Genomic DNA, 27,049 nt, shown 5'->3' on the forward strand with positions numbered 1-27,049 from the left:
GAAAAGAGACCCCCGAAAAGAGTGCAGCGATATAAAAGGTTGCAGAGAGAAAGGGTAGCTCTTTCGAAGCGGAAGCTAGCTTTATCTGTCGCGGCGACTTAGCTACGTAGCCGCCGCGAGTCAATGACCCCGTTGAAATCCACATTATTTACTTTAACGATCCCAGCCGAGCGATGCATCAACCTGCAATTATTATAAATCATATCTGACTCGACGACTTCGTCTCGAAGAGGCTTGGCTGCCCGGGGAGTCGAGGGGGAACGAACTACGTCGGCCAGACGGTAATTGCGCCGGCGGCAATAACGCGACCGTTTTTCTTCCATTTAGAAAATCTTCTTTGCTTTCCAAGGCAAATGGAACGGGCTGAGAGACTGTTCCTCTTAAATTCGTCCATCGAACGCTGGGTCTATCTGGACCCATGCAAACTGTTTACTTTAGAATTCTTAAATGAGACACCTAAGTAATAGCATTAAAAGATCTCCAATTGCTAAACAGAATTCCGTTGCATTGGAACATCCATAAATTCTCAAACTCATTTTTCCGATTCTTTCTTTCATTTTTTACCGGATACTTTCCTGTGAGTATTCAATAATTTGTTGAATTTATGCTCACGTTTGTTTCGTGTTTATTAAACTCGTTTATAAGAAAGCATCGATAAACACAGAGCACAGTGTCAGCCAAATGTGCATAAAATATCGCAGGGTTGTTAACCCCTTACGCTTGTAATTGGGGACCACGCGAAACATATGCGCTCATTTATATCAGCACTCATTAGTAGGGAGCCATTTGTCGTCGAATTTCTTTCTTCTGTACTATTCGTTATTCGTATTCACACCTAGTTACAGTGAATATTAGGTTTCTTGTTCAATACACATTTGTTTTATTATAGAAGATAATGAAAGATTGAAAGGATGAAAATTATATAATGGATTCTTGTATCAATTTTAACGAATAATATTCCAAATGCGTCCGTAATTATTGCTATAATAACAAAATGACTGATGCACACTGAAAGTGATACGATGAATAATAAAGGATTAATTTCTGAACGACGTATCGATTAGTTCCTGCGAGCAATAATACTCATAATTTAGTATTCTGTATTTCATACTTACCATCCGATATACGTATCCATTGCTTATACTTTGCATAATTTTAATATATGTTTAGCTGAAATCCTCCTATTGATGTATTTTCAAATTTTTCGTTCATCAATATTTTCCTTTCATCCCTACTGTTCTGATATTAGATCTACATTATATTACTTTCATTACTTTTACATAAATAAATATCTCATCAGTATTCAAATTAAAAATTAATTTACCGTTAGTATAAAATATTAATTAGTATTAATATTTCGACCTTTTTACGTTGTGAAAATAAACAATCCCATAACGCTACGATAAATGTGTATAAATAAACTTCCGTGAATAACAGTATTTCGTTTTTTAATAGAACCATTTTTTTCTCAAAATTTTTATCGTAATCCTGCGTCGCATTTTCGCCCAATTTCAGAAACTGTAATACAGGATTTAATTAGCGAATATATCGCATGAATTTATTGCGAATTCGCGTGGAAGAATCGGAAATGTTGTGTAATGTCCCATTTTCGACGAAATTAAATAGAGTGAAAATAGCAATTTTAGTAACGTTTTATTGACGTAGAAATATTATACGTTCCGAAACGTTCAGTCATTAATACGCGATATATCTCGCGACTCGTAACGTTACAACGAATAGAGTGGTACATTTTGCCTGAAATTGAAACAGAGTCCTGGCTGGGGACTTCATTTAATATTAATTCATTTAATATTAAAATTTGCAAAATATTAGTCGTCTAAAGTGTTCTCAAAGGATCGCCGGTGTAGAAATCTAACAGTGACACCAATTCTAGAACCATCGAATATTTAAAAAATTGAAAATAATAATAACGTAACTAGTATTTTGTTCCTTTGCACGTTCGCACACAAAACTACAATACGTATTAATTAATTAGCCACTCACAGTAGTACCGTAATTATTAATTTACCATTTTCGTCTCATGGATGCGGTCCCATTCAGTATTTATACAATAATGCATTTGAACTTAAACCTATGAACACGTAATAATTAATTATTTGGTGCGTTCACTATAATTGATACGGTCGAAATATCGGGTTAAAAGTTATAGTCTCTAATTCTACAATACTATAAATAAATAAGGATATAGAAAATAGATGGAGAAATTTTTCGACGAAAAAAAAAATTTCAAATCATTCTAAAAAAATTATTTTCGGTTGCGGGGGTTAATTACAATCATTTTTGGTGAATAGACATACCCCCGAAATCCTACGCACTTTCGAGAAAAAAAATCCTTACCGAAAATGTCTGACCATATATTGATATGTTTCACTGAAATTTTTCGGCGAAAAAAAAAATTTTCAAATTGTTCTGGAAAAATTATTTTCGGTTGCAGGGGTTAATTACAATCACATTTTGTGAATAGATATACCCCCGAAAACTTACGCACTATTGAGAAAAAAATTCTTTATCACAAATATAATGTATGGCCAGTGGTCTGTGATTATATTCCTCGTTTTTATCACTTCATGTGTAGGTATAATCCAATTATCTGGCATATTTCATTTTCCCGCATTGCCCCAGTCCCAAGTATGCCGGATAATTGAAATTTTACTGTAAATCGATATTCCTAAAAAGTAATTCGTATCGTGAACCTAGAATTTATCAATGCTTTAAAATATTCCATTTCATTTTGTATGCATTCTGAATGGAAAAATTCCGCTTTCAGGACATAGAAACGTTCGATCTCGAGGACTTTAAGTACAACAGCGTGAACATGACTGCGTTCCGTCTGGTGGACCTCGAGGAACCAAAGGTTGCCGAAGTTCTTCGGCAGATGGAACGCTTCCAGCCGATTGGCCACGCAATCCTCAACAAAACCGGAGTTATCCAGGTTGGTGGAAAGTTCAAGTGACTCTTAGGTATGCCCCGACCGGAAGTCGTGGTTATCGGGCAACGGGGAACGTACGGAAACTCGGTTTGCTCGTTGGAACAGAAAACGGTTTTCGGTGTTTCCATGAACGGATCGCTAGGAGTTTGGAGAGGCGAAAAGAACCTATACTGGACGTTCTTTTTGGCACCGTTTACTCAAATCGTGCAGTATTTTAAAATACCGTGAGTGGTCCAAATTTCTAGCTCACATTCACAATGCACGCTGTGTATAATACAAAACGAAGCGCCTGAAAAAATCGAAATTTCCAACAACGAGAAACGAGTGTGAAAAGCATCGGTCAGATATAATTAATTATGACTGAAATTGTATCTGAACATTCCACGTATTTATGCTATTAATTTATTAAAAGTTTGCATTCGTGTTCATATTTTTGAGAGAAATATTCAATTCTCTATTATTGAGCAACGTATAAATGAACGGATTAAATGCAATCGCGTGTTCCGTTAAGCTATAAATTCGTCATTCGATATTTTTAATACTCAGAAGATCGCTTTCAATTCGTACAGAATTTTGCAAACAGCAAATTAATGTTACTGCGACATTAATCATAATAAATGGGAAATTTGCTAACAATAGCAAGCAATTTTAATAATAAAGGACAAACGATATAAATATCTAAAGAATATACTTTCATATTATTCAGTCTATTTATTGTGTTTTGTTCTTCAAAAATCAATAACTCCGCGAAATAATATTTTGCTGCAAACATTGTACGTGGGGTTGGACAGAAAACAGACAGCTTTCAATTTCAAAATATACCATGAATAAATATTGTACCACGCGTTGTTTATTTGCGATCGTAGAATATGCTTTGTTAGTTTGTGTCGTGTTAGTCGGTTGTTTAGGCATTAACGATTTTGTCGCTGCGCGACATCTAATTAGGGCTTGGCGTTGAACATCTAGTTCGAACAATACTTCACACTTGCAACGACGAAGTTGACGGGAATGTTGCAATTAATCTTAACGTGTTTGTATTGTACTTGTGAAGTTCGCTACACAGAAGATTCTATCAAGCGCTTAATTCGTTTTAAAACAGAAATTGTCTTTCAGTTTTCGTTGTATCGAATCGATATGCCGTGAATGTCAAATAATACTTTCCTCAAAGCAATCGAGACGATCGCGATTCTGTGCAGTCCACGATGGAAGACCAATATGAAAAGAATCTTTCAGTGGAGATAACCGTGTTTGAAGTGAAATTTAAACACTCTGGATATTTATTGCTATTCATTGGCTGAGAAGTCCCCTATTGCATTCATATTTTTGAAATATTTAATTCCCCTTTCATGGCATACAGATCCAATTAGGTGGATTGAAAGCAAGCACATGTTTTGTGAAGGTACGAATTCATCATCCAAGACTTTGAATATCAACTCAGTTGCATTGAAGTAAAGTAAATCCTCTAACCCAAGCAAATTAGTGTTTTTAAAATCAATCGTATTGAAGAAATAAATATGATTACTTTGACTACTTTCCAACTGGATCCGAATAAACAACCAGGAAACTGTTTGTCAGGTACACGTTCCATTGCAACGCTAATTAAGGGTTTAAATTTCATTTTGCGAAGATTAAATTTAACATTCTGAATATATACGAACGTTTCAAGCTATTATTGCATTATCCTCCCTTAAAGAACATGAAGAGACTTTCTCGATCGAGAATAATAGAAAAGTAGGATCAAAGTGACGACAGAGGTGTCCACGACGAGCGACTATCCAATGCACTGTCAGCATTTCAGTAATTAAGCGAGTTCTGGTCGTGGCGCGAGCTGCAACGTAATTAAGACAGCTCGATCGAGCGTGCTCGATGCACGGCCCACTTTCTTCCTGAGAGCCTCGCGATGAAACGTTTTCCACTGACAGTCGCGAATGGACTATTTCCGAGTTTTTGGATTCGTCTCGACGCGACACGTGTACTTATTATTCACGGTTTTATCAAGCATTTAATTTCACTCCGGAACGAAGACGCTAATTCACGGTAACGAGATTACCGAAACCGTGGAACTATTAATGAGATTCAAAAACGATCCGAGATTCAATCAAAAATTCATTTCGAAAGGTAAAGGAGGATCCCACTTTAGAAGTTCGTTTCTCTGCCGTTTCAAGCATTCATCGTTTAATAAATTATGCGTTTATATGCCTCGACTTTGACGATTAAGCGGAATCTTCACGCAGTCAATGGAAATTTTTACTACAGTTTGACTTATCGCGCTATCTACTACTTGCTCAATTTTACCGAGTTCTGAACAATATTTCAAATGTATTCTCGTTCCCGTTTCTCGCGTAATTCAGTCATTTTTTCCTGCAGCGTTATTTGAAAATTATATTAATTTAATTATTGAAGTTGATACTAAAAATAAACTTCGAAATAACTAGTGTTTCGATAGAGTTACAAAATAAAACTGTCATCGCTGAGGCTGGTAGTAGGAAAAAGAATCTTGGGAGGAATTGTAAGTAGTACTGGCGCGGACATAGCCAGCCCAGGTGGAGCCTGCGTCTGACTCGACGCTCTTCGTACTACTTGATTTACGAAAGATTTCATACATAACGTTACGGAGTTAATAAATATTACTTGATAAACATTTATTATATCGAATATATATATCCTGATTGACAGAGAAGACACATTTCAATGTCCCGGTAAATCTAAAGATAACCACCTCGATATTGATTATGTTTCTCTGGGTAAAAGCAATATTTGTTTTGCGTCACGAGTTATTTCGAACAGCTTTTCACTCGAAGGGAACCGTATGTTTCAGGCAGAACCAGCTTTGGTGTACGACAGTGTTCAGGTTTTCGCGCACGGTTTGGCAGCGTTGGATCGCAGTCACGATTTGAGGCCCGCCAATTTGTCTTGCGAGAGGGAGGAACCCTGGGACGATGGACTGTCGCTCTACAACTACATTAACTCCGTACGTACGTTCTGTAATTTTTCACATACAACTTGCTCGTAAAGAATATCCAATTCTATCTACCTTACGGACGGGAGGAGTCACGAGAATTAAAAACAACGCAAGGCGGATAGAATATACGCGAGAGCACGCCGAGAACTTTCGAAAGTAATTTCTTCGGAGAAAGATGATTCGTCCAGAAGAGTTTCGTTGCGAGTTCGCGCAAATTAAGTGGCCAGCAATGTTTCCGCGGGACTTCGTTCAGTTTGATATACGTACTTTGGGAAAAGATGGACGACGAATTGGAAACTTTCGTGGCCCGTAGTTTCCGGCGGCTAATTAAAAGAAAACATCGCCGACGCGATACTTGTCGAAATTATTTGCCTTTCGGCGAACTTTCGCTCGTTCCTCGATCAATGGCGATCATTCTTATTCGATGGTCGGCGTTTTTAATCTTGTTTCAATTAACAAACTCAATCAACGAATCGAAAATCGTTTCAACGAATTCGACGATGAAACGTATTTTGATTTGTTTTCCCTTTCCGTCTCCGTCAAAGCTGAACGCGGGAAATTAAAGCTGCGATGGGACGATACTGTTAGGATATCAGGGATGATTGCAGGCGTGTGATCGAATTCAATGATTCTATACTATATTATTTAATATTGCGATAAACTATTTGACACAAAGTACATAAAAGACATAAGCGACTTCTCTCGATCAAAGTTCGATGCAGTCTTTCTGCTGTCAAAGTCGAACCCTCTCAACTCCTACCTACGTATCATAAACAAAAGAGTCACCGACACAGAGAAAATCTAAATATTCCATCATCGACGCCAACAATAACGTTTCCTTCTCGTGTCAGCGTACTAAAATAATCCGAATCTAATCTAACTCGAAAGTTTCTCTAATGATCGAAAATTTGGGAAACAATCGACGTGTCACGTTTTTTGGCTCGCAGTACACGTTCCGTTGGAAATTCATTAAACCAAAATGCCGTTCTCCTTTCCGTGTAATCAGTGTTCCAACGCATCACAGATTCCACGGGGAACTTTTATTCGTTGTTTAGTACAAGAACAATTCGTTTGCCTCGAAATATAATAATTTTTTTCCGGCTGGTAACGCGACCGTCCGTCGGCGACCGATGCTATTGGCAGTCCACACTATTTCACGATCGGGGTCGACTGTCAAAGGGCAGGAACCGAATGGAGTGCGCAGCATAAATTCCACCAATGGGCCAGCGCTTTACAATGTTCGGTGCTTTACGAGGCGAGGTTTCTTTAACGAGTAGTGGACCAGGCGACAAAGCACGCCATTCAACGGTGCCCTCGTACCTCCCAGTTCCATCGCGATTCCAGAACCGATTCTTTCGAATACGCTTAAATTTTACAGTTTTTTCCTTCTCCTCTATCCTCGCGTCGACCGACTTAAGCAGACCTGGCAAGAGGATCCTCGAAAATTACCCTCGTCCATTGCAACGAAATTTTGTATTGACACTAAGCAATAATAATTATAATTATTTCATCGAGTTGGCTAGAAAGAAGCAATCAGGCTTGAAATGGTCCTCGGTTTTAAGATATTAAAAAATAATTCTGTCAGAAGTTTAAAATGAAACGCACAGTATTTTCTGGAGCAGCTTAATATTTATGTTCGGGGACGTTGGAAATAGTTTGCGGTTCGTGGCGCACTGACACGTAGCAAAGAAATGTCTCGAACACCGACAATAAACTCCTGAAGTTATTTCGAGAATTCGAAAAAAGAATTCCATTATGCAACAGTTGAACGAAAGCGGCCAAAAAGTAACCGAAAGTTTCGTTCGAGGTAGCGCACGCGGAATATGTATTGCCGTACGAATCGAACAGCTTCTTCTGGAAATGATTCACCGCGTTTCTTGCGTGCCTTGAAACCAGACGGTTCTTTAACAATTCCAATCTCCTTAATTGCATTCTGCCGCATAAACAGGAAACGATTCGACGGTGGTTTATCCGGACGAGAAAAAAAAACGAACGGGTCTCGAAGAAGTTTTCGAACTACGCGCCGCTCCTTGGTGGAAGTTCGACATGCTCTATCGAGTGAAAAAATGCATGATGTTATCTTGGAATAAAGCTATAGCGAGCGCAGAATTTCGTAGATCAAATTGACATTTGAATTTTTAATCTCGGTTACTAAATATAACTTGTATATTATTTTATGGTAACGTTTGCGTACCATTTATCGAACTTGGTGAATTCTGAATCAATTTCTGAGAACCTAGCGATAGCACAAACATGTTTCCTTTTTGTCCACGAATGTATTTCCTCGCACTTATAGAACAGACCGAAGTTCTGGCCGTATCCGTCTCTTGTTTACCAGTTTCAGAGCACATGCGATATTTGTTTTCCTAGCGAACAAAACGCGCCCCTCGACAAGGATTAGATCAATACTAGCGTCGCGGCTAGTATGTTTCACAGCGCGATAAAACAAATCCGTTGAACGCAAATAGTCCGACGGGTCACTCCATATAACCAAACTTGCGAGGACGTCGTTTAAACTTGATAGAAAAAGAGACAAAGTAACGAATCGATACGTGAAAATATTTTTCCCTGGTTTCAATTCGATCTTCAAAGAGATGTGTATTGTATTTATATTTGTAAAGAATTTTATTCGTACGCAATTTAGTTATCTGTTCTCGGAGAATGATGCTTGGTGTCCTATGCGACCCTCGGATGAAGAATTTGATCGAAGCAGCGATAAAACATTCACCAGGCATTAAAATCATATGGACACGTGGAAATATCGAATATTCGCATTCGATTTCCATTTTATGTCGCGATAGAAGTGCCAGTTCCGCGATGATCCACGGTTCTGGATCCTCCAAGACCCAATTCATGAATCTAAAACAAAGGATCTCTCGGGGCCACGTTTGGCGAAATTATTCATTACTTTTTGTTTATTTCGATATACGACTTCAAAGTTTGATTCCCATTTTTTCATGCGTACTAATAGGGATACCACGCGACGTGTTATGCGCCAATTTTATCGAAACTTCGTAAATAGATACTCAGTAGTTTACGAAATCTATTCTTTAACGAATGCATTTTTATATATGAATAATAGAAAATGGGTTAATTATTTTTTAATTATCAATGCTAGAAAAGTGGGGCTGGGCAAGTTCCCATAACAGTGAAATAGAATTTTTCCATTTAGAATATTTGTCAATTTGAATAAAAAAACTCATCAATATATATTAATTAGAGAGTGCGTTCAATAACATATTAATTTCATAGGAAGCATACCAACATCCCCAATTATTCACCAGAACATTCAGGTCACGTCTAAAAGTTAATACTTAAAAAGTTACGATTCATTTCATCCACTTATCTAGGTCGAAATATTTCAAATTTTAGCGTCATCCTTGGGGACAGAAATACATCATCTGCCATCGGGTCGGAATGATTAAATGGCGGTGTATAATTTCAATCTCTTCTGCAACATACAATGCACCCTGCGAGGAATTCAGTTAAGATATATTTTATTTCGACGAGAAATCATATACTTTTGATTAAGAACGGATTAGAAATTTTATTCTAGCCGGAAGAAGAGTTGTCACATTTATTTAAAACAGTTTGAACATACTATATTAAATAACAAAATTAAAGATACTTAAACAACGTAAGCTTTGAAGGAGTCTAACTGTCCTAAAAAATAAACCTTCGACAGGTGGAGTAATCGAAGTAACTTTCTAAGGAAAGAATGCAATGGTACATGCGGAGAATCGTATCAGAAATCAAAACTCAGAGTTAACGCTCTGTCGACTAGTTAAATATTCTGAATTAAACACATTTGAATTTTCGCGTGGCGATCGAGCCTCGAATGTTGCCTCTACACTTATCAGGATAATTGCCACTTCACCGTGTTTCTCTTCCATTTAACCGAGTCCCGATTTTATCGTTACCTACATATCAAATATTTTATCGCGTGTGCTCCGTGTCAGCGCAACGTATTTCATCACTTTTACTCGACGAACGGCCTGATACCACGTTCGCGCGAGATTTAATCGAAACGCCGCCAGTTTTATTTACAAGTTTCGAAAACCGATCTGTTTTCCAGGATCACGATATCGCTGAACAAACAGGAGAGGAGGATACGTTCCGTCAACGAATAACGCCATCCGCGCTTTCGAACGTGAACATTCGGAACAATATTTTGGAACAATATACAGACGTGAAATAAGACTCGAACAGTTACGAGTTTATGATAGGCTGTTCGGGAAAATATGCCACGATTTACGCATTATTCATGATTTATTTACATTTATCAATGTAATGATGACTGAAAGTTTCATACCAAACCCTTCTCGCGCGACTTGATTAAAATTAATTATTCGACTACGTGTCATTTCATTATCTTTTAATACGCGTGGACGTGTGGAATTTAATTTACGAATATTTCGAAAAATCTAAAAGCGTATGGTTTTACAGAATACACGAAAGCTCATTACGAGTGCAGTTTCCCAATCTGACGTTTAAAAATCGTACGTACAGAGTGTTTTAATAACTCCGTTACGAAGCGATGAATTTTTCAATGATACGATGTAAAATTCGATCGATGCTAATTTCAGGGTTAACAATTTCCAAGAAAATAACTTCTATAATCTCGTGGCCATCTTGTATATTCCATTTCCTCGCTTGGAATCATGTTTCCAAGTATGAGAGTTTCCAATATCGTGATCGAATAATCGCGAGACAGAGAATCGACCTTCTTATAGCCGCGTCCCGGTTTTCGTAATACGGCGCACACGTATGTGCACATAATACATTGGAAGTCGCTATAGACGCAACAGGAAATAGACGTTTAATGCAAATACCGTGTAATTCCGAAAGCAAGGGAACGCGGTTTCTCCGGGCGTAGCGAGAAAAAAGGACGGCCAGGAGCCCGAGGGCTACAAGGGAAGAAAATCGTGTATATCCAGGCGACTGCCTCCAGTATTCTACCTGGAAGCAGCCAGATTGGTAGGCGTCCAGCGATAAGCCGCAAACGTGCACGGAGAACGGCAGAAGGGAAGCAGCGTTGACACATGAATAATTGAACAGCGTATTTAGCAAATAGCCAAGGAGAATGGACCATTCCTGTCCTCCCTGTCTCCTGTCCATCTTCTTTTACGGATTCACGGTCTTTCTGCTTCACGACCATCCTGCACACACACCCTCTCTCGCAAAAATATCCGTACCTTTTAAGAGTACCGCGGCACTGTTATTTGTTGGAGGAAATGTTTTATTTTCTACGTTCCTCCTATTTATTTTTCACACTCGGACGACACCCAGTTCTTCTTCGCTCACGAAGTTTTTACGCAAACTAAATTCATAAGGAAAAATAAATACAGACAAACGAATCGTACTAAAATCGTGAAACGGGGTCTGTTAATTTATTCTAGCTGGAGCATAGAAGAAAATTCCACCGTTTTAGCTCTCCTCTTACCGAACTACGCGTCTTGACTCTTAATCAAATCCAACCTTCTTCTTCGGTCGTTCTTTTTTCCCATTCTGTTCTACGTGTCTTTGCTCGGTCCATTTCCTGTTTCCTGTAGGAATCATCCCGTTTCCTATACACCACCCTTGCCTCCTTGGATTCTTGTCTTCCCGTCCATGGCCGCGAACAACACGTTCTCGAGCTCGTAAGACGCCTCAACTCACGTTCCGTTCGTGGACAGAGCACGTAGAGAACTCTATTAACTGAATATTACAAGCAAAGTAATTTCCAGTTTTGATTTAGCTACTGCTTGCTTAGAATTCGCGTGGTCGATCTAAATTGCTGAATACGTGGTTGTGCTATGCTTGAACTTTCCTTGTCTTTGACTAATTGGCGACGATCTACGTCTGGAATCTGAAACTGTTGCAAGAAACTCAACCTTCCACGTAATAGATTATTTCTTTTTTTATAAGCAGAAGAAGCTACATCCGTGAAAGTAAAATGTATCGTGTTGTTTCACAGACGTTTCTAAATACAATTTTGTACGTGTAAATACGGATGGATGGCACTTGCGATAAAGTAACGGCTGCTCATATGGCGCCGGGGCTGATATTCGTTACGTCGGCGCATTTATCGATTAATGAAGTACAGCACACATATTCGGTGTAAATTAAACAGTTGCCTCGGAAAACGAACAGGAAATTTAGTGTGCGGACGCGCGAAAATAACTGCTGCCACGTGCACAATGATCTGTGCATTTTCGAATTGCCATAGAGTCCGCGGGCCCATTGTTATGGATAGTCGATAAATAATGGAGTTAACGACACGCGGTTATTCAATGTCAAAAAGTCGTGACCGTTAATTAATCGAGTCAACGGGGCGATCGCGTTGGCAAATAGTCCTGCTCGTCGATCGGAAATTGTAACGTCGAGCATAGGGGAACAATAATTTTCATATTCCGTCGATGGATACGAAAGAGGATGATCGTAAAAGTGCAATCATTTGTGGTAACGTCTCTGGAAGATTGCAGAAAAAGTGGATGAATTTTCTTTTCTAGGAAGACGTCATTAAATTAACTTCCGTTTGAATAATTTTTATGTTTATTAAAATTTAACTGTGGCTAAAATAAAATTGAGTCAATGTGACAGCGTTGCAACCGGAAGCAATGAGCGTACGCGTCATGAAAACTTAGAAGACGGTACAATGTCGGTTTCCTGCGAATTATTCCAGCGTCTTTCCCATCTCTAGCCCTGCCATTATAAAGTTTCTCTTTTTCGACGGTGGATGGAAAAGAAAATTGAACGCGAGCTTCGTGGAAAGTTCGCTCGCGCTGGTGGAATAATCGAAGACGCTCCAAGTCGCGGTGGGGGGACACGAGAATTTTGTAAAATGCGTGCAATGGGAAACTTTTGATCCGTGTGCGTCGTAAACAACAGCAATCCATCTGCTTCGATATCAAATAAAAATGATTTCATCTTCGGGATCGTAAATTTACTGTTAGCTACAGTTTAAACAGTTATACTATGATGTACCCGCAGTATTTCAAGAAATTTAATTAACGACGGCGAAGAGATAACTTTAATTTCAACTTCCCGAGTTCTGGTTGTACTCCACTGGTAAAATGAAAATTCATAACAAACACAGAAGTCTTCTAAAATTCATAGAGGTCTGACAATTACAACATTTAATTATAACGAACGCAAAAATATTTCTGAAGTTGCTCAGAGTGTTAATTACGCAAAATAAACAGTACACCACCACAAAATAGAAGGAAATTATACAAAGCAATTACAACGAATACGTTCCACGTTTGAGAGAATTAATTTCGTGCATATAGAATACACGGTTCTTTCATAATTTTAGAATTTATATGTACGTACGTAAAAGTTCTGTAAATTCTAGAACTATTTTTGCACTGCAACTCTTCCATTGTTTGGAGGAACATTTTTACATTCTAAACGCAAGCTCGAGTGACATCCAGGCGTTAAAGATCGCGCATCTGGATGGAAATGACAAGTGTTCGAGACAGAACGGCAGACATCTAATGGATATGCGGGATCGAGTATCGGTTGCGAGCGAAGTACGCATCGAAATGGATTTTAGAAACGTTAAGTGAAGATTTTTGCCAAGGGACACCTGAAGAAATGCACGATGCGTGATCGAAAAGTGCAGCAGTCGATGCAGATGCAACCATTGCGTCAGAGTCTGGAAATTCAAATCTATAGAATATTACTATTTTTAGAATATGAAAAATTCTTATTTCTCTAGAGTTTAATATTTCTATAATTCCTATTTTAACGTTTGCTGTGATTACTGTGTACTGTCTAAGTTGTGTACTGTTGGAGCAATAAGTTATTAAGAAACAAAGCATTCAGTCACAGTCTGAAAATTCAGATCTATAGAATATCATTATTTTTAGAATATAAAAAATTCTTATTTTTTTGGAGACTAATATTTCTGTAATTCCTATTTCAACGTTTGCTGTGATTACTGTGCACTGTCTAAGCTGTGTACTGTTGGAAGCAATAAGTTATTATGAAACAAAGCATCCTCGCAAAACAAAGGATTTGTACAGCGATTTCACGCGTGAAAGCATTAGGGAAAGACTATGCATATCCCTTTCGACGTGAATCGTAGACGATGGTAGGAACGCTAACTGGTGTCAGCCGCAAAGTAAGAGATAACAGAACGTAATCCACCACATTGCGTTACTAGTGCGAGCCGTACGCACCGTTTCCGCTTCATGCAAATCGCGAAAACGAGATGCTCGCGGGTTTCCCTCCACGATTCGACGTTAACTGCAACTCGACACGGAGTCGGTGAAATCCAGTTACTTTTCTTAGATTATACAATAGAACGCAGCCTGAAGTAACGTTGAACCGCCCCCGACGTGCAGAAACTTACTGTATGACGGAACGCAGTTAGGTCGGATACTGAAATTAGATCTGTCGGGGGATTCAATTCAGAACTCTCTATCGGTTTGCACGAGCTGAATACCGACGATTACTTAAATCAGTTTATACCGTATACAAGACCAAATGCCACTTAGAGATATTTCTGAAACTTCACTCTCCGGGTAAACTTTGTATTCGAACTCTACAGGGTGTCCGGCCACCCCTGGGAAAAATTTAAATGGGGCATTCTAGAGTCCAAAATAAGGCGAAAATCAAGAATACCAATTTGTTGATGGAGGTTCCGTTAAAAAGTTATTAACAATTAAATTCAAAAATTTCAAATCGTTCTGGAAAAATTATTTTTGGTTGCAGGGGTCAATTATAAGCATTTTTGGTGAATAGATATACCCCCGAAACCCTACTCAGTTTCGAAAAAAAAATTCCTTACCGAAGATATAATTTCTGGCCAGAAATGTCTGCCTGAATTTTCATGCGAATCTTTAAAACGTCATAACTTCTGAACGGATTGGACGATTTTAATGTTTAAAAAAGCAAATTACGCGTATTTTGATGGAGAATATGTACAAATTGCAAAAATATTCGAAAAGTTGGTCCTTCACCTCGCAAAATGAGAAAAACCCCCTAAAACAGCCATAACTCCTACAATTGTGAATATATTTCAATGAAACTTTTCTCTGAAGTAGAGCTCATGGGTACCTACAAAAAAGTATTAGACAACTTTTCTGTAGGGTGTCAAACAAAATTACTAAAAATGAAAAATGAATTTTTAAGAAAAATCGACAGGGTGTAGGTGCCTAAATTTTTCGACGAAAAAAAAAATTTTTAATTAATTCTAAAAAAATTATTTTCGGTTCCGGGGGTCAATTGCAAGAATTTTTGGTCAATAGACATACCCCCGAAATCCTACCCACTTTCTAGAAAAAAATTCGGTACGGGCGGAACTTCAAACGTTAATAACTTTTTAATGAAGCCTCAATCAAGAAATTGATATTCTTGATTTTCGTTTTATTTTGGCCTCTGGAATCTCCCATTAAAATTTTTCCCAGGGGTGGCCGAACACCCTGTATATTAACCCTCGTAGATTTTCCAATCATAGAACACGGTTCGAAATAGATTCGAAGAATTAGTTGGAAATTTTTATTATATTATAACAATTGTTCAGGAGGATAAAGGAAAGGTTTGTTTCCTACCGCGAAGTAGATTTAACCGTGTATAGTCAGACATCTCAGTCGAGCGCTACTCTCAGTCTTCTTCCAAATGAACAGATATTAACCTACGATACCTTTCGATTTTTAGAGAATATACAACCATGTTATATATTAATATTTTAATCTTTGTCGTAAGAGCAGTTACGAAGTTTCGATGAAAATAAATCAAAGAGCTAATACCAATCGATGGCGCGAATTGGCGACCTGTATATAAAATATCCAAGTAATGAAAACTATCGACGATAAGATTAATATTTGAACTCTATTAAGGACGAGTGACGCAACACGTCCAGTCGTTGGACCAGAACAAAGCTAGGGGAATTTTTAAAAAAGGTACTCGTTCATAAATGCGCGACGAAATTGAATCAGCCAAGCGTTGAAATCACATTCCGCGAGCGACGATTACTCGACTGCGACGCTCCGCAAATACTCGCGCGATCCCACTGTCGACTCACTCGATCTTCCCTTAAGCAAACACGAGGGCATAGCCATCCGGGCACGCGATTCTCCTGAAAAGTTTGCACGGGAAATATAAGTTTGCGAGTTCTTGCCTCGCTCGCGTTCGCCCCGCTCTGTACACAGTCGTTAGGCGCGGACAGCGGAACGGACATTCGCGGTGCACCAAGCATGCTGTGTTAGAGAACGTTTGTAAATGGATTTATGTGGGCTACGTTGAGAACATAATTCACTCCGCCAGCCCATGCCCTCGTGTATACGGGATCGGGGACACGCTTCTCCACGTACCGGGTGCCCTGAAACCGGTGTCGATTCGATACTATGATCCCGAGAGCTCGAAATGATCCTAAATTGAAGTTCGTCGAGCGTAGATTGCACCACTTGTTTCAGGGTATCTTAAGTATCTCTGTTAGTACGAAGAAATTTACATGAACGTAGGTAAATCGTTCGAAACACATACCTACGTAACATTTGTACACAAAAGGAAACATAAATTTATAACGCTACATTGAAAAATAAATTTTCATTCTCCGAGAAACGTCAAAACTCGACATTCATATTTATGGGCTTGTTAATACGAAGAATGAAAATTCATTGCTTGACAGTTCGCAGAATGAAAATTCGACGGAAATTCGTTCGCGTCGATGTCTCTTATTTTCAGAAAACGATATTCTGAGAAACGTTCGATCAAGCGGTAGACGAGCGGAACGCACGATAGATTTCCACGCTCATGTTTCGAGAACACGAACCGGAAAATATAGATCCACGGTTTACACGACCGTGGCCGTAAATACGAAATGAATTAACGGGCAAATCTCTTCCACTGTACAAGGCTGGACCACGCGAGCGCCGAAAATACGATGCCCGTTGTACCGTTCGATTCCAGCCGCCACACACTGGTACAGATTTCCCAAAAGGTGGTTAAAATTTGATCGATTATTGTCGAACAATGCGAGAAGTTACTTTTCATATTGGGCAAAGAGAGAAGAAAACTACCGAAGTCTCTGGTTCCAGCTTTCCACCCTTCCTCGGATAATTAGTCAATAGACAAAACAGTTTGTTAAATAATATTGAGTACAGAAACCTAAAAAAATTTTCAGACAAGTACGCTGAAAACTCAGACGGAGAAACTATAAAAATTTTATAAAAACGTTAAGAACGAATTCCGGGCAAATTTTAATTTTACCAGAAATTTAACAAATAAATCTTCATTTAAAATACTGCAATAAAATTAACTCTGTAATTTTATAATATTGAAACAACAAAACTTTGAAAACAGAGCTTAGAAGAACTCTATACTCGACATAACGGTACACTATTTTTCTAAGACAATGTGTTTCCGTCATCAGTCATTTCCAAGTTAGTTTGAGGAATTTCCTAATTACATATTTTAGTCAAATTTCGGAGATTTTGTTCCACCGTGCGCCCGTGGCATTCGTTCGTAGCGATTTGACGTACGTATCTGGCATACCTCCGGGGATTTTCAGCGTGTTCGCGATGATGACTCGCCAGCTGCCAGGAAATGGTCTGTCCTCGACGATGTGCCCGATCTCGATCGGCGTCATTTTAAACCTGCAGCCACGCAAAAGCACACTGAGCGTAAAAAAACCACACGGAACGAATCGAACGATTTAATTTCTATTGTCTCCCGGTCTCGTCCACTCGCGGGATTTCGAAATCGTTGGTCCCTGCGACGCGGGAAGGCCGAAAGAAATTGGGTTACCGCGCTGGCCGGCGGAAAAATCATGTTCGTTCGATAAAAAAGTGGGAAATATAACAAGCCAAAATTTGGCCGAACGACGGTAGCCGTTCTATGGAAAAACCGCCTCGTAAATTGGAAAGATTGTAGAACGCGGAAGCTAATTAATGTGAAAAATGTCTCTGTCCGATTCCTCGCGGAATTTTAGCCGCGAATCGTGATTGGTTGCGTGGAAATGAAATTTTTTACGTTACGATAGATCGCGTAAAGGAAACAACTAATTTAACAGAACTCTGTATCACTCTAAAACTTCTTTCTCTATTTAGAGATCTTTATATTAAAGAAGATCTACATATCGGGTCGAAAATGATATGATTAGAAAGATGTTGGCTAATTCGATATGTTGTAAAAACTCGATTACGTTTTAAATGAAGTTTATCGTAAGAAACACTGGCATAGAACTCGGGAAAGTTTATATAAAATTGGCTTGATATTGTACGAGTTTTAATTAACGTTCACCATAGTCGGGTCTTTGTTACTTGTTGAATTCAGCGTATAATAATCAGACCACGGTATAAAATGTAAACCTCAAAATATTCGAAATAAGTATTATTAAACTTTCCAAAGCATTTGAAACATTGTTGAGCAAACTAACGTTGTGTTGCTCTTTCTTGAAATCTCTCAGGCACAAAAAATTATTTAACATTAGGTTACCGCGTTTATTTCATCGTGTAAATTCAAAATTAATTAATTTCCTAAACGTCGTAGGAGTAATGTGCGAGATTCGATTGAACTATTTCCGAGTCGATATCTTTCTGCACACGGATGGATCATGGTTTCGGAGTCAGGGCCGTGGACCACTGGCGTACGAGGAGGAAAGATGAGTTACAAAAGTATTGGACCGATATCACTAGCGGAATAGAAATCACAGTTTATTTCGAGTGGTCCGGTCAGCGGCGATACGACAACTGAGCTCAGTATCGAAGCGTTTCGGTTCGGTTCGATTCGAAACCGGGAGCAAAAAATTTATTGCACGGTAAACACCGGTAACCATCGAGACGGCAGTTTACTGGTCTAACCGTCTCGCGCGTCGCGTCCGTTATTGTCTTAATAACGGCGAATCCGAAACAAGTAATAATATTAATAATCGATAACATTAGTACACTCTCGTGATACAGATTACTTGATGGATGTTGGTCACACGTGATAAATGGTGAAACGTATGAACGTACCAATAACACAGTGTAAATACACGTTCAAAACATTAATTAATTTTGAACCGATGACTATTTGATCCCAGTTTATCTATGTTATTTGTGGTATGTAACGAAAGAAAGAGAATTGATTATTGTATTTTAACAAAATATTTCAAGCACGTTATCATTTATATTCCAAAAGCAACCGAAGGGAAAATAACATTTTGAAATCGTGGGGTTGCAAAGTCACGTCGACCTCGAATTTAGGGTTACGAACATTTCTGTTCGCAGGCAGGCTTACACGGACTAACCGGACATATAGAATTCAACGAAGGGAAACGGAATAACTTCAAGCTGGATCTGCTGAAGCTGAAGAAAGAGGAGCTGGTGAAGGTAGGCGAATGGAAACCCGGGACAGGCGTGAACGTCACCGACGTGGGGGCCTTTTACGAGACCACAGCGACCAATATTACTCTGGTCGTTATGACGATAGAGGTAATTAGCATAATACTGGCGCAACCGTAAGCCAAATTAAGCTCGAGATAAAGCTCCGAAAAGGTCAGAGGAAAGTTGGAAATAATAGAGGGAATCTCGAGCGTACGATAAATGTTTTCCTGAAGCCTTTATTCGCCTCGAAATTCGGCGGTTTGTTAAATCACAAGGCATTGTACGTATTACATTTTATTCAGCTAATTTGCATACACGAAAAGCTTGTTGTCGTACACGAGTCCCAGGTCACTGGACGATTCGCTAATGAATTATTTTAACCTCTTCGGTCCTGAATTTCTCTCTAAAACATATTCTTCGTGTGCTTTAAGATATTAAAAATTCAATAAGAACAATCGAATTATAAAATCGTAATTTACCCAGGAATTTTAATCGACACGAATTAAAAGAGAGCAGAGAAAATTGTTAGCTCCTAACGATCAAACGTTCGAAGCTTTCAATTAGCCTTCGATTACGGTTTCTCCGGTTTGATTTAGAGGGCTTCCGGAAAGAAACTAATTTCACTGGATTCTTTGTCAAAGGCGATCGACACCGAGATAGGGCTAACACTTAACTTTCCAAGATGAAAGGCATCGAACGAAAAAGAAGAAAGCGTTCAACTTGAAATCTTCTCGGGCATTGGCATTGGTGCGTTCGATGATTTACTGTTAGTCGTATCGCCAAGATTGTTCTTTATCGTGGAATTAGATTCTCTCCGTCCCTTCTCCTTCCGACTTTTGCGTTCGGATGACCCGTCAAAGGGATTTTATCTTTCGCAGGAAAAACCGTACGTGATGGTAAAGGAAGACAAGAATCTGACGGGGAACGCAAGGTACGAGGGATTCTGCATCGATTTGCTCAAGTGGATCGCCGGTCAGGTGGGCTTCCAATACGCCATAAGGCTGGTGCCCGATCGTATGTACGGCGTTTACGACCCTGAGACCAAGGAGTGGAACGGAATCGTACGGGAACTCATGGAGAAGGTAAGGACCTTCGCTCTTAGAAGTTAAGAATCATGCGATTCGCCAGGCGGAAAGCTTCTATCCGCTGTTCCTTTGCTCCAAAGCTGTCTCAACGTCGATAACTGCGCAACAGAGCGAACGTAATCTCCCTACTATCGAATTTTTCTCGTAGAAACCCCTAAATTTATTCCATTTCGCGGCAAAATAATTCCTAGCGAAGTCAACGTCGATATAGACGCAGAGAAACAATAAAATCACATACACGTGACAGCAGTCGTCAAAATATTGAGAGGGTAATCTGACCTGGAGGGTCCAAGAAATCAATTTTTGAGGGTCTTCGAACTATTTGAGATTTTTAAATATACAGGGAAATTTAAATGGCACGAGAATAAAGAAGAACGATTTTTCAAGGTAATTTTTTACTGAAATTTGCTGCTAAGTGTTAACCGTGTAACCAATTACCTGCTATATCTCACGGTGGGTTACGTAATGAAATACAGATAAGATGGAGGACACGATGGATCGCCGATCGCAAACACGGCGTATCTTCTAGGAACAGCGGTTGAATTACTGGTAGCGTGCACAAAAAGTTACACTTTTTTTTTGAGAAAAAATAACAAACGCGAAAGGAGGCGACGTCGAAGAGGGGGGGGAGGAACAATTTTATATGCAAAACGGCCCGGCCGACGTTGTCGCTATAAATCCATCTAGGGTGGAATTTCATTATGCATACTGCGACGAGTATCTAATTTTACGTTTTGTAACGGGTAACAACGTACCCGATATTCTGATTCATAGACAGTCACGCAGCTGTTGCCACGTGACATCTGAATTGTAAAAAGACGCGCGGTTATTAAATCGGAATCCGACATACGAGACGCTCGAACGACGTCCCCGAGTAATTTATGAACCTCGATCGTTCGACGGACGGGATATTAGCATCGCACTGCTAATAGTATTCATTTCCCTTCCATAAATTAGAATTATTTGTATGAATCCTCTGCCCGTTCGCGATTCACGGTTTTCACGATCGTGCATTGGCAGAGCTGACGCGATAATGGTTAAAGGACGGATGCGAGAGGCAGATTTATGGTAAAAGCATTCATTTCCTCTCCATGATTCGGAATTATTTGCGCAACTTCGTTCGATGGACTTGTGCAACGTGGTTCACAGAGAACGGTGTCCGAAAAAGATAGTGGTTTTATGCTCGAAAGACCCGAAATAAGACTAAAATTCAGGAATTTGTATACTCGATCGATTAATTTAAAATTCGTCAAGTTTGTTTATTAAAGTGTCTCATGCATAGTTCTGTTTGTAACTTGCTGGTGGAAAAACAAATATCTAGAAGAATCCTAATTGTACTTCTTTTCTTAATAGCAATAATGAAGGATATCGTTATAATCCTAACAACACGTGTAGAAGAAATTTTTTTACAACCTTTTAAATTTTTACGACGAAAGAGAAACAAAGTCTCCAGTAAAATTACTTTACAAGAGAATTTTAAAGTTAGTCGCGGAGTTTTAACCGAGAATTTTACAGCGAATATTTAAGGATATAAACAATAAAGCGAACAAAATCGTAAATGGTGAAACCCTCTTTAAGCACGAACCAAATTACTTAATAACCAAAATACTTTGCTTTCCTATAATAACCAAGAGCTTGTAAAGTGCAAGGAATTATATAATAAAACCGTATACGCATACTAACATACGTATCTAGACATTAAAATAACGTGTCTAAGTGAACCATGGAAGAAAACGGTGGACAATTTTTGGATCGATTTTGTCAAAATTGCAGAACTAAACGTTCTCGTAACGATAATAATTGGTCGTGGAGCGTTGATTGGAACACCATATGAACGACTGACACGGATAACCGAACACACGGAACGCGAAGGTAGGAGTAATTAAAACAGAGGGATGCAGTTAACGCGGGAAGAGCGAAGTCGACAAAGAAATTGATGGAAGTATTATCATCCGCTGCCCAGTGTGGAAAATCCTAGGGAAATGGAGCGAGCAAGTTACGAACGTAATAATGAACGCGAAATAAATCAACAGCGTCGCGTCCGACCGACTTTTTGTCGTCTCATTAAATGCCTTCGTCACTCTGTCCTTTGGTTTATCTCATTCCGCGACACAGAGCACGCTTATATCAGGTAAAACTTTGTAAGTAGGTAACGCGAATGTATATTCCGTTTTTCAACTGTCCGTCGAGCTTTGTTACTACTCGAAACACGATGTTTTTAAGTGATATAGCTGCTGTCATAGTCAGACATTCCGGGATCTGTGCACGATATCGACACAACGTAAATAATACGCAAATGTTCGCTTGCTTTAATAAAATTGCACATAGAATAGATGTCAAAAGAATATTTGTGCATTATATTTGTATAATTACACTGTGCATTTTTTTTAGTAATCAGGAAAAATATTAACTTTGTAGAGAAGAAGCTTCTGCGACCATTTTACAAACGACTGAACAATTATTTGAAAGATATTAATAGAAATTTTCTTGAAATAGTAGTCACTGTTTTTTAATGATTAATCAAACTATTTAGAAACGTTTTTGATCTTTTCTAGACAGAGAATTCTGTATTTAGGAACGTACTAAAATTTCGAGATCACAATTTTGCAAATTATTAAATACCAATGTAACTGTAGGTGACAAAGTACATATCACCATTGACACGTGTAGAACTCTCTTTCGTTGCAATCACTTTCCCGGTTGACTAAATATTTTATCTTTCAAATTGGCTTTCATTTGCAACTGTAACAGCGAGTATCAACGTTTACAACAAGCTCCGACCCAGATTTCATTATTAATGACAACCCGGCCAGCTGTGACAATCCAGTAAAATTTATCAATACCGAATTTTATTGGATGATGTTATGAATAAATAATAATATTTTCCTACCGTCGACATTTGGATCTACCATCGAATAGAATTGCCTCTATTTGCAAAATAGATACTACACATTTTGGCATTTCAATGCATTTCTACACTTTCCTTTCTATTCTTGTTTCCTCAATTTCTACTTCTATCAGTAACATTTATAAATCATCAAGTATTTTTGTTCAGTATTCTGTGTATAACACTAAAAACCTGTATTCATTCTACGAAAATGGAATCCTGTCCTTGTCAATCTATCTAATTTGGATTAACGCTTTTCGAAGTAGTACATATCGATAACATGTCAGACGCAGACCACAAGACAGATCTGTGGCAAGTAGTATGGCTCGAAATTGGTCAGACATTATGAAAATCGCTTCCGTACGTGTACGTAGAAGATATAATTAATTATAATTGACTATAGTTACAAGTTATAAGTTGAAAAATCTCGTCGTGGGAGTAGAAAAATCGTTTTAGCCCAATAAAGTCAAATTTCTCTGATTGTTCTTATATCCCATGTCCATCGCTGAAGTAGCTGTTACGAAACATCCCGAATATTAATAATTTCCTCGGAAAATGAGAGAAGATCGGAATACAAAGAATGTCTCTAGGCGATTCTCGCGTTTCGCACGACTAAGCACGACCCCGACACAGATAACTCCTGAATTTCGAAGATCAGCGGTTTATAAATGATGCAAAGCAATCTGCCCCCCGTGAAAGGGTGTTCCACCTTAACCCAGAAACCAGCGAAACCGTAAGCGGATCGTCCCGAAGGGAAGACGTCATTGCCGGTGACCTGCCATGCTCGCGGTTCTCTTATAAAAAATGCATTTGCTATTTTGCAAGGCAAACATCTCTCCTAAGTCTCGAACACTCGGACGAGGACGTCGCGTCTTCGACGATGATTTCTCGCGGGCCAACGAAAACGCCGTTCCTGCCCCCTTTCTCTCGTCGTTTCGTCGGGCGAAAATTTCCCAGTCAAAGAAAATATATTTTCGCGCGGGTTGAAATAAATCTTTTGTTTCGATGAAAATGTAAAACAGGCCGGATAACGTTCCGTGCTCGACGAGTTCGATGCCTCTTGCATAGAATTTCTCGAACCACTGTGCCGCCCTGAGGCACGAGAACGCTGTCGGTCCATTTTTAACCGAAAATCTCTTCTTTTTTTCCTTCGCAGAGGGCGGACCTGGCTGTTGCATCCATGACGATAAATTACGCTCGGGAGAGCGTGATAGACTTCACCAAACCCTTCATGAACCTCGGTATTGGAATTCTATTTAAGGTGAGTCGCTGGAGTCTGTTGCGAACTTACGTTTACCATTCATTTAGGTTTAGTCCGTAATACCAACACGTTGTTCCACGAACACCGGAAAACGTAGCGATCACCACACAAATACAGGGTGCATTTTTTTATCGAGAATCTCGTTCCGGTACAAACGATTCCAAAAAAACTCGAAATAAAACACGCGGTTCCCAGATCGAAATCGCGCGTGGAAAAATAAAAGTTCCCGTCGTAACGTTTCATCGGTATCTTTTTCAATTACAAATCTGCTTGTTAAATGCCAAACCGTGGAGTGACAGATGCTCGTAAAGTTCGAGAACGTTTTGTCAGATCCAGATAGTGTTCAGAATTTTTTTGAAGGGGAAATCCTGTAAAAATCGACTCGAAAGGGTTCGTGTTATCGATGTTCGACCGCGACAAGATTTAGTTGCCTCAAAGCGATCGGCCAAGGGAGGTCGTACGTTATTGCAGCTGGTTTCCAAACAGCCAGGGTTTAGCAAGCGACAATGTGATACTAAGAACACGGTGGTGGAATCAGGTAGATGGAACGAGGTTCTCGATAGAACCGATCTAGCAGCGTAGAACGTTCCCGCGGAGGTCCCGTCGCACGGCGGGGGAGCGGTACGGGATCCGTTTTAATTAAAATCGTAGCGTAACGTAATTTAGGTGCCATCCAGCCAGCCAACGCGGTTGTTCTCCTTCATGAACCCGCTGGCCGTCGAGATCTGGCTGTACGTGCTGGCCGCGTACATGCTCGTAAGCTTCACCCTGTTCGTTATGGCCCGATTCAGCCCGTACGAGTGGAACAATCCTCATCCGTGTCTAGCGGAGAGCGACGTCGTCGAAAACCAGTTTAGCGTCAGCAACAGTTTCTGGTTTATCACGGGCACGTTCCTCAGGCAAGGCAGCGGGCTCAACCCCAAGGTACACTCAACGAGGTGCACCGCCATTGGACTACCCCTGTCGCGAGTAGCGTCTCTACTATGCCTGGATCGCGCCACTGCTCGGAAACTTTGTAGATTTCGTGTGGAGACGTTTCTAGCATCTAGTAGACGCCCAATCGTTGAAGACACCCAGCGATCGGACAGCTGGGTGCCGTTTGGGGTCTGAAATACAGTCAGGAACGAAACTAAACACACGTACGACATTAAAAATAATTTTTGTATTCAATATTTGCATGTAGAATACAAAAGAAATGAAATGTATAAATATAAAATAATTTAACATTTGTAATGTTACTATTTCAATTCGTACAATTTTCTTTCGTGTAATGAGTTTTGCACTATATTTTGGGCCCAAGGGAGGTGACTAGAATCGATGTTACGGGGTTAGACTACCTCGATTGCAAAAATTTTTGGGAATTTATTTCTTAGTAATGAATACTATTTTCAAGTGGACCATGAGACTAGCTTTCGTAACATACTCAAAAAGTCCATTGTAAATTAATTCGTTTAATTTTCCTAATGGGATTCCCTCTCGAAGAAATCAAGTCTTAAATTATTTACGGCCATTCTCCTACGAAATCTACAAACTTTCCAAACCCCAATCTCCGGGGAGACAGATGTGGATTCGAGGTCTCGTTCCCCGTTGCTTTGAATAACCCCGGTTCCTTTCGTGCTACTATCCGTTCCTCCGTGAATCTTTCGACTCGAGAAACGCAAAAAAAAAAAGGAAAATATAACAGAAAACCGAGAGAAGGAAAATCAGAAGCTGTCACGTTTGGAGGCACCGATTGTCGTCGCCGTCGTTCCACGGGTACGAACCATTCGAAACTGTCCACGCGAGGCATCAGCGCGCTCCAGATTCGCCCACGCTCGTAACCTGAAATCGCGAGTCGCGTTCCACTTTCGGGCGGAACCCCGAGCAAGGGGCGGAATATAAAAAAAAAAGGAAAAAAAGGGAAAACGAAAGGATAAAGGAACTCGTATAACGGTTGAACTCGCGGCGTGTTCTAGCTGCCTATTGTGCAGCGTCTGACGGGCCGAAGAATAGCGCGGAGCCGTGATTTCAGCGAAATAAAGGATCGTCTTGCGCGGCATTCAGGGTCTGGCAGAACAGCCGGCGCGAAACTGCCGGCTCCCTGGATCATTTCGCGCGTGAAAATGCTGAATAAACAATACAAAGAAGGGAGGTGAATTGTTTAACGACGAGAAAATCGGCTCGTCGGCGAACCGTGCGGGGGGTCGACGAGGAGGACGGATTCGGGGGTCAGTAATACCCGGAATACGTATAACTGCTTCAGGTTTCCGGTCGAATGCCGTCGAGGCTGTTCTCGTTCATGAATCCGCTCGCCGTGGAGATCTGGTTATCCATGCTGGGCGCTTACGTGATGGTCTCCTTGGCGATTTGGATAGTGGCAAGGTTTTCCCCTTACGAGTGGGTGGAACCTAGAGCATGCCCGAGCTGCAAATGCCCTCTGCAGGTAGGCTCCCGTCGAGTGGTGCACGTGGACCGTGTAATTGGATCTGCAAAACGTTGGAAAAATTGGAAACAAACGTTGGCTATACGCAACACTTTTCGAAACGTACAGAATATTAATACCGGGCCATTCCGACGGTAAAAGTCTCAGATTTTAGCACTGCCTGTGCTAAAAGTAAAGACTAAAGTGT

The 27,049-nt window shown here is 39.8% G+C and overlaps 1 protein-coding gene across 9 annotated transcripts in view; it reads left to right on the forward strand.

The window, feature by feature from the left end:
• LOC143345503 (glutamate receptor ionotropic, kainate 2) overlaps positions 1 to 27,049 on the forward strand; it is a 168,329-nt gene that overhangs the window by 115,712 nt on the left and 25,568 nt on the right. For 7 of the 9 annotated variants that reach the window (XM_076772681.1, XM_076772682.1, XM_076772684.1 and 4 more), the window contains exons 7-12: positions 2,789 to 2,953; positions 5,769 to 5,921; positions 19,112 to 19,315; positions 20,086 to 20,289; positions 24,336 to 24,440; positions 26,683 to 26,862. In XM_076772681.1, the coding sequence (XP_076628796.1) occupies positions 2,789 to 2,953; positions 5,769 to 5,921; positions 19,112 to 19,315; positions 20,086 to 20,289; positions 24,336 to 24,440; positions 26,683 to 26,862 (1,011 nt within the window). Of the gene's footprint in view, positions 1 to 2,788; positions 2,954 to 5,768; positions 5,922 to 19,111; positions 19,316 to 20,085; positions 20,290 to 24,335; positions 24,441 to 25,106; positions 25,365 to 26,682; positions 26,863 to 27,049 lie in introns of all 9 variants that reach the window. The other 2 variants (XM_076772683.1, XM_076772688.1) reach the window with 2 other exon arrangements.

This window comes from Colletes latitarsis, chromosome 9, assembly GCF_051014445.1.
Source record: "Colletes latitarsis isolate SP2378_abdomen chromosome 9, iyColLati1, whole genome shotgun sequence".
Lineage (NCBI taxonomy): Eukaryota > Metazoa > Arthropoda > Insecta > Hymenoptera > Colletidae > Colletes > Colletes latitarsis.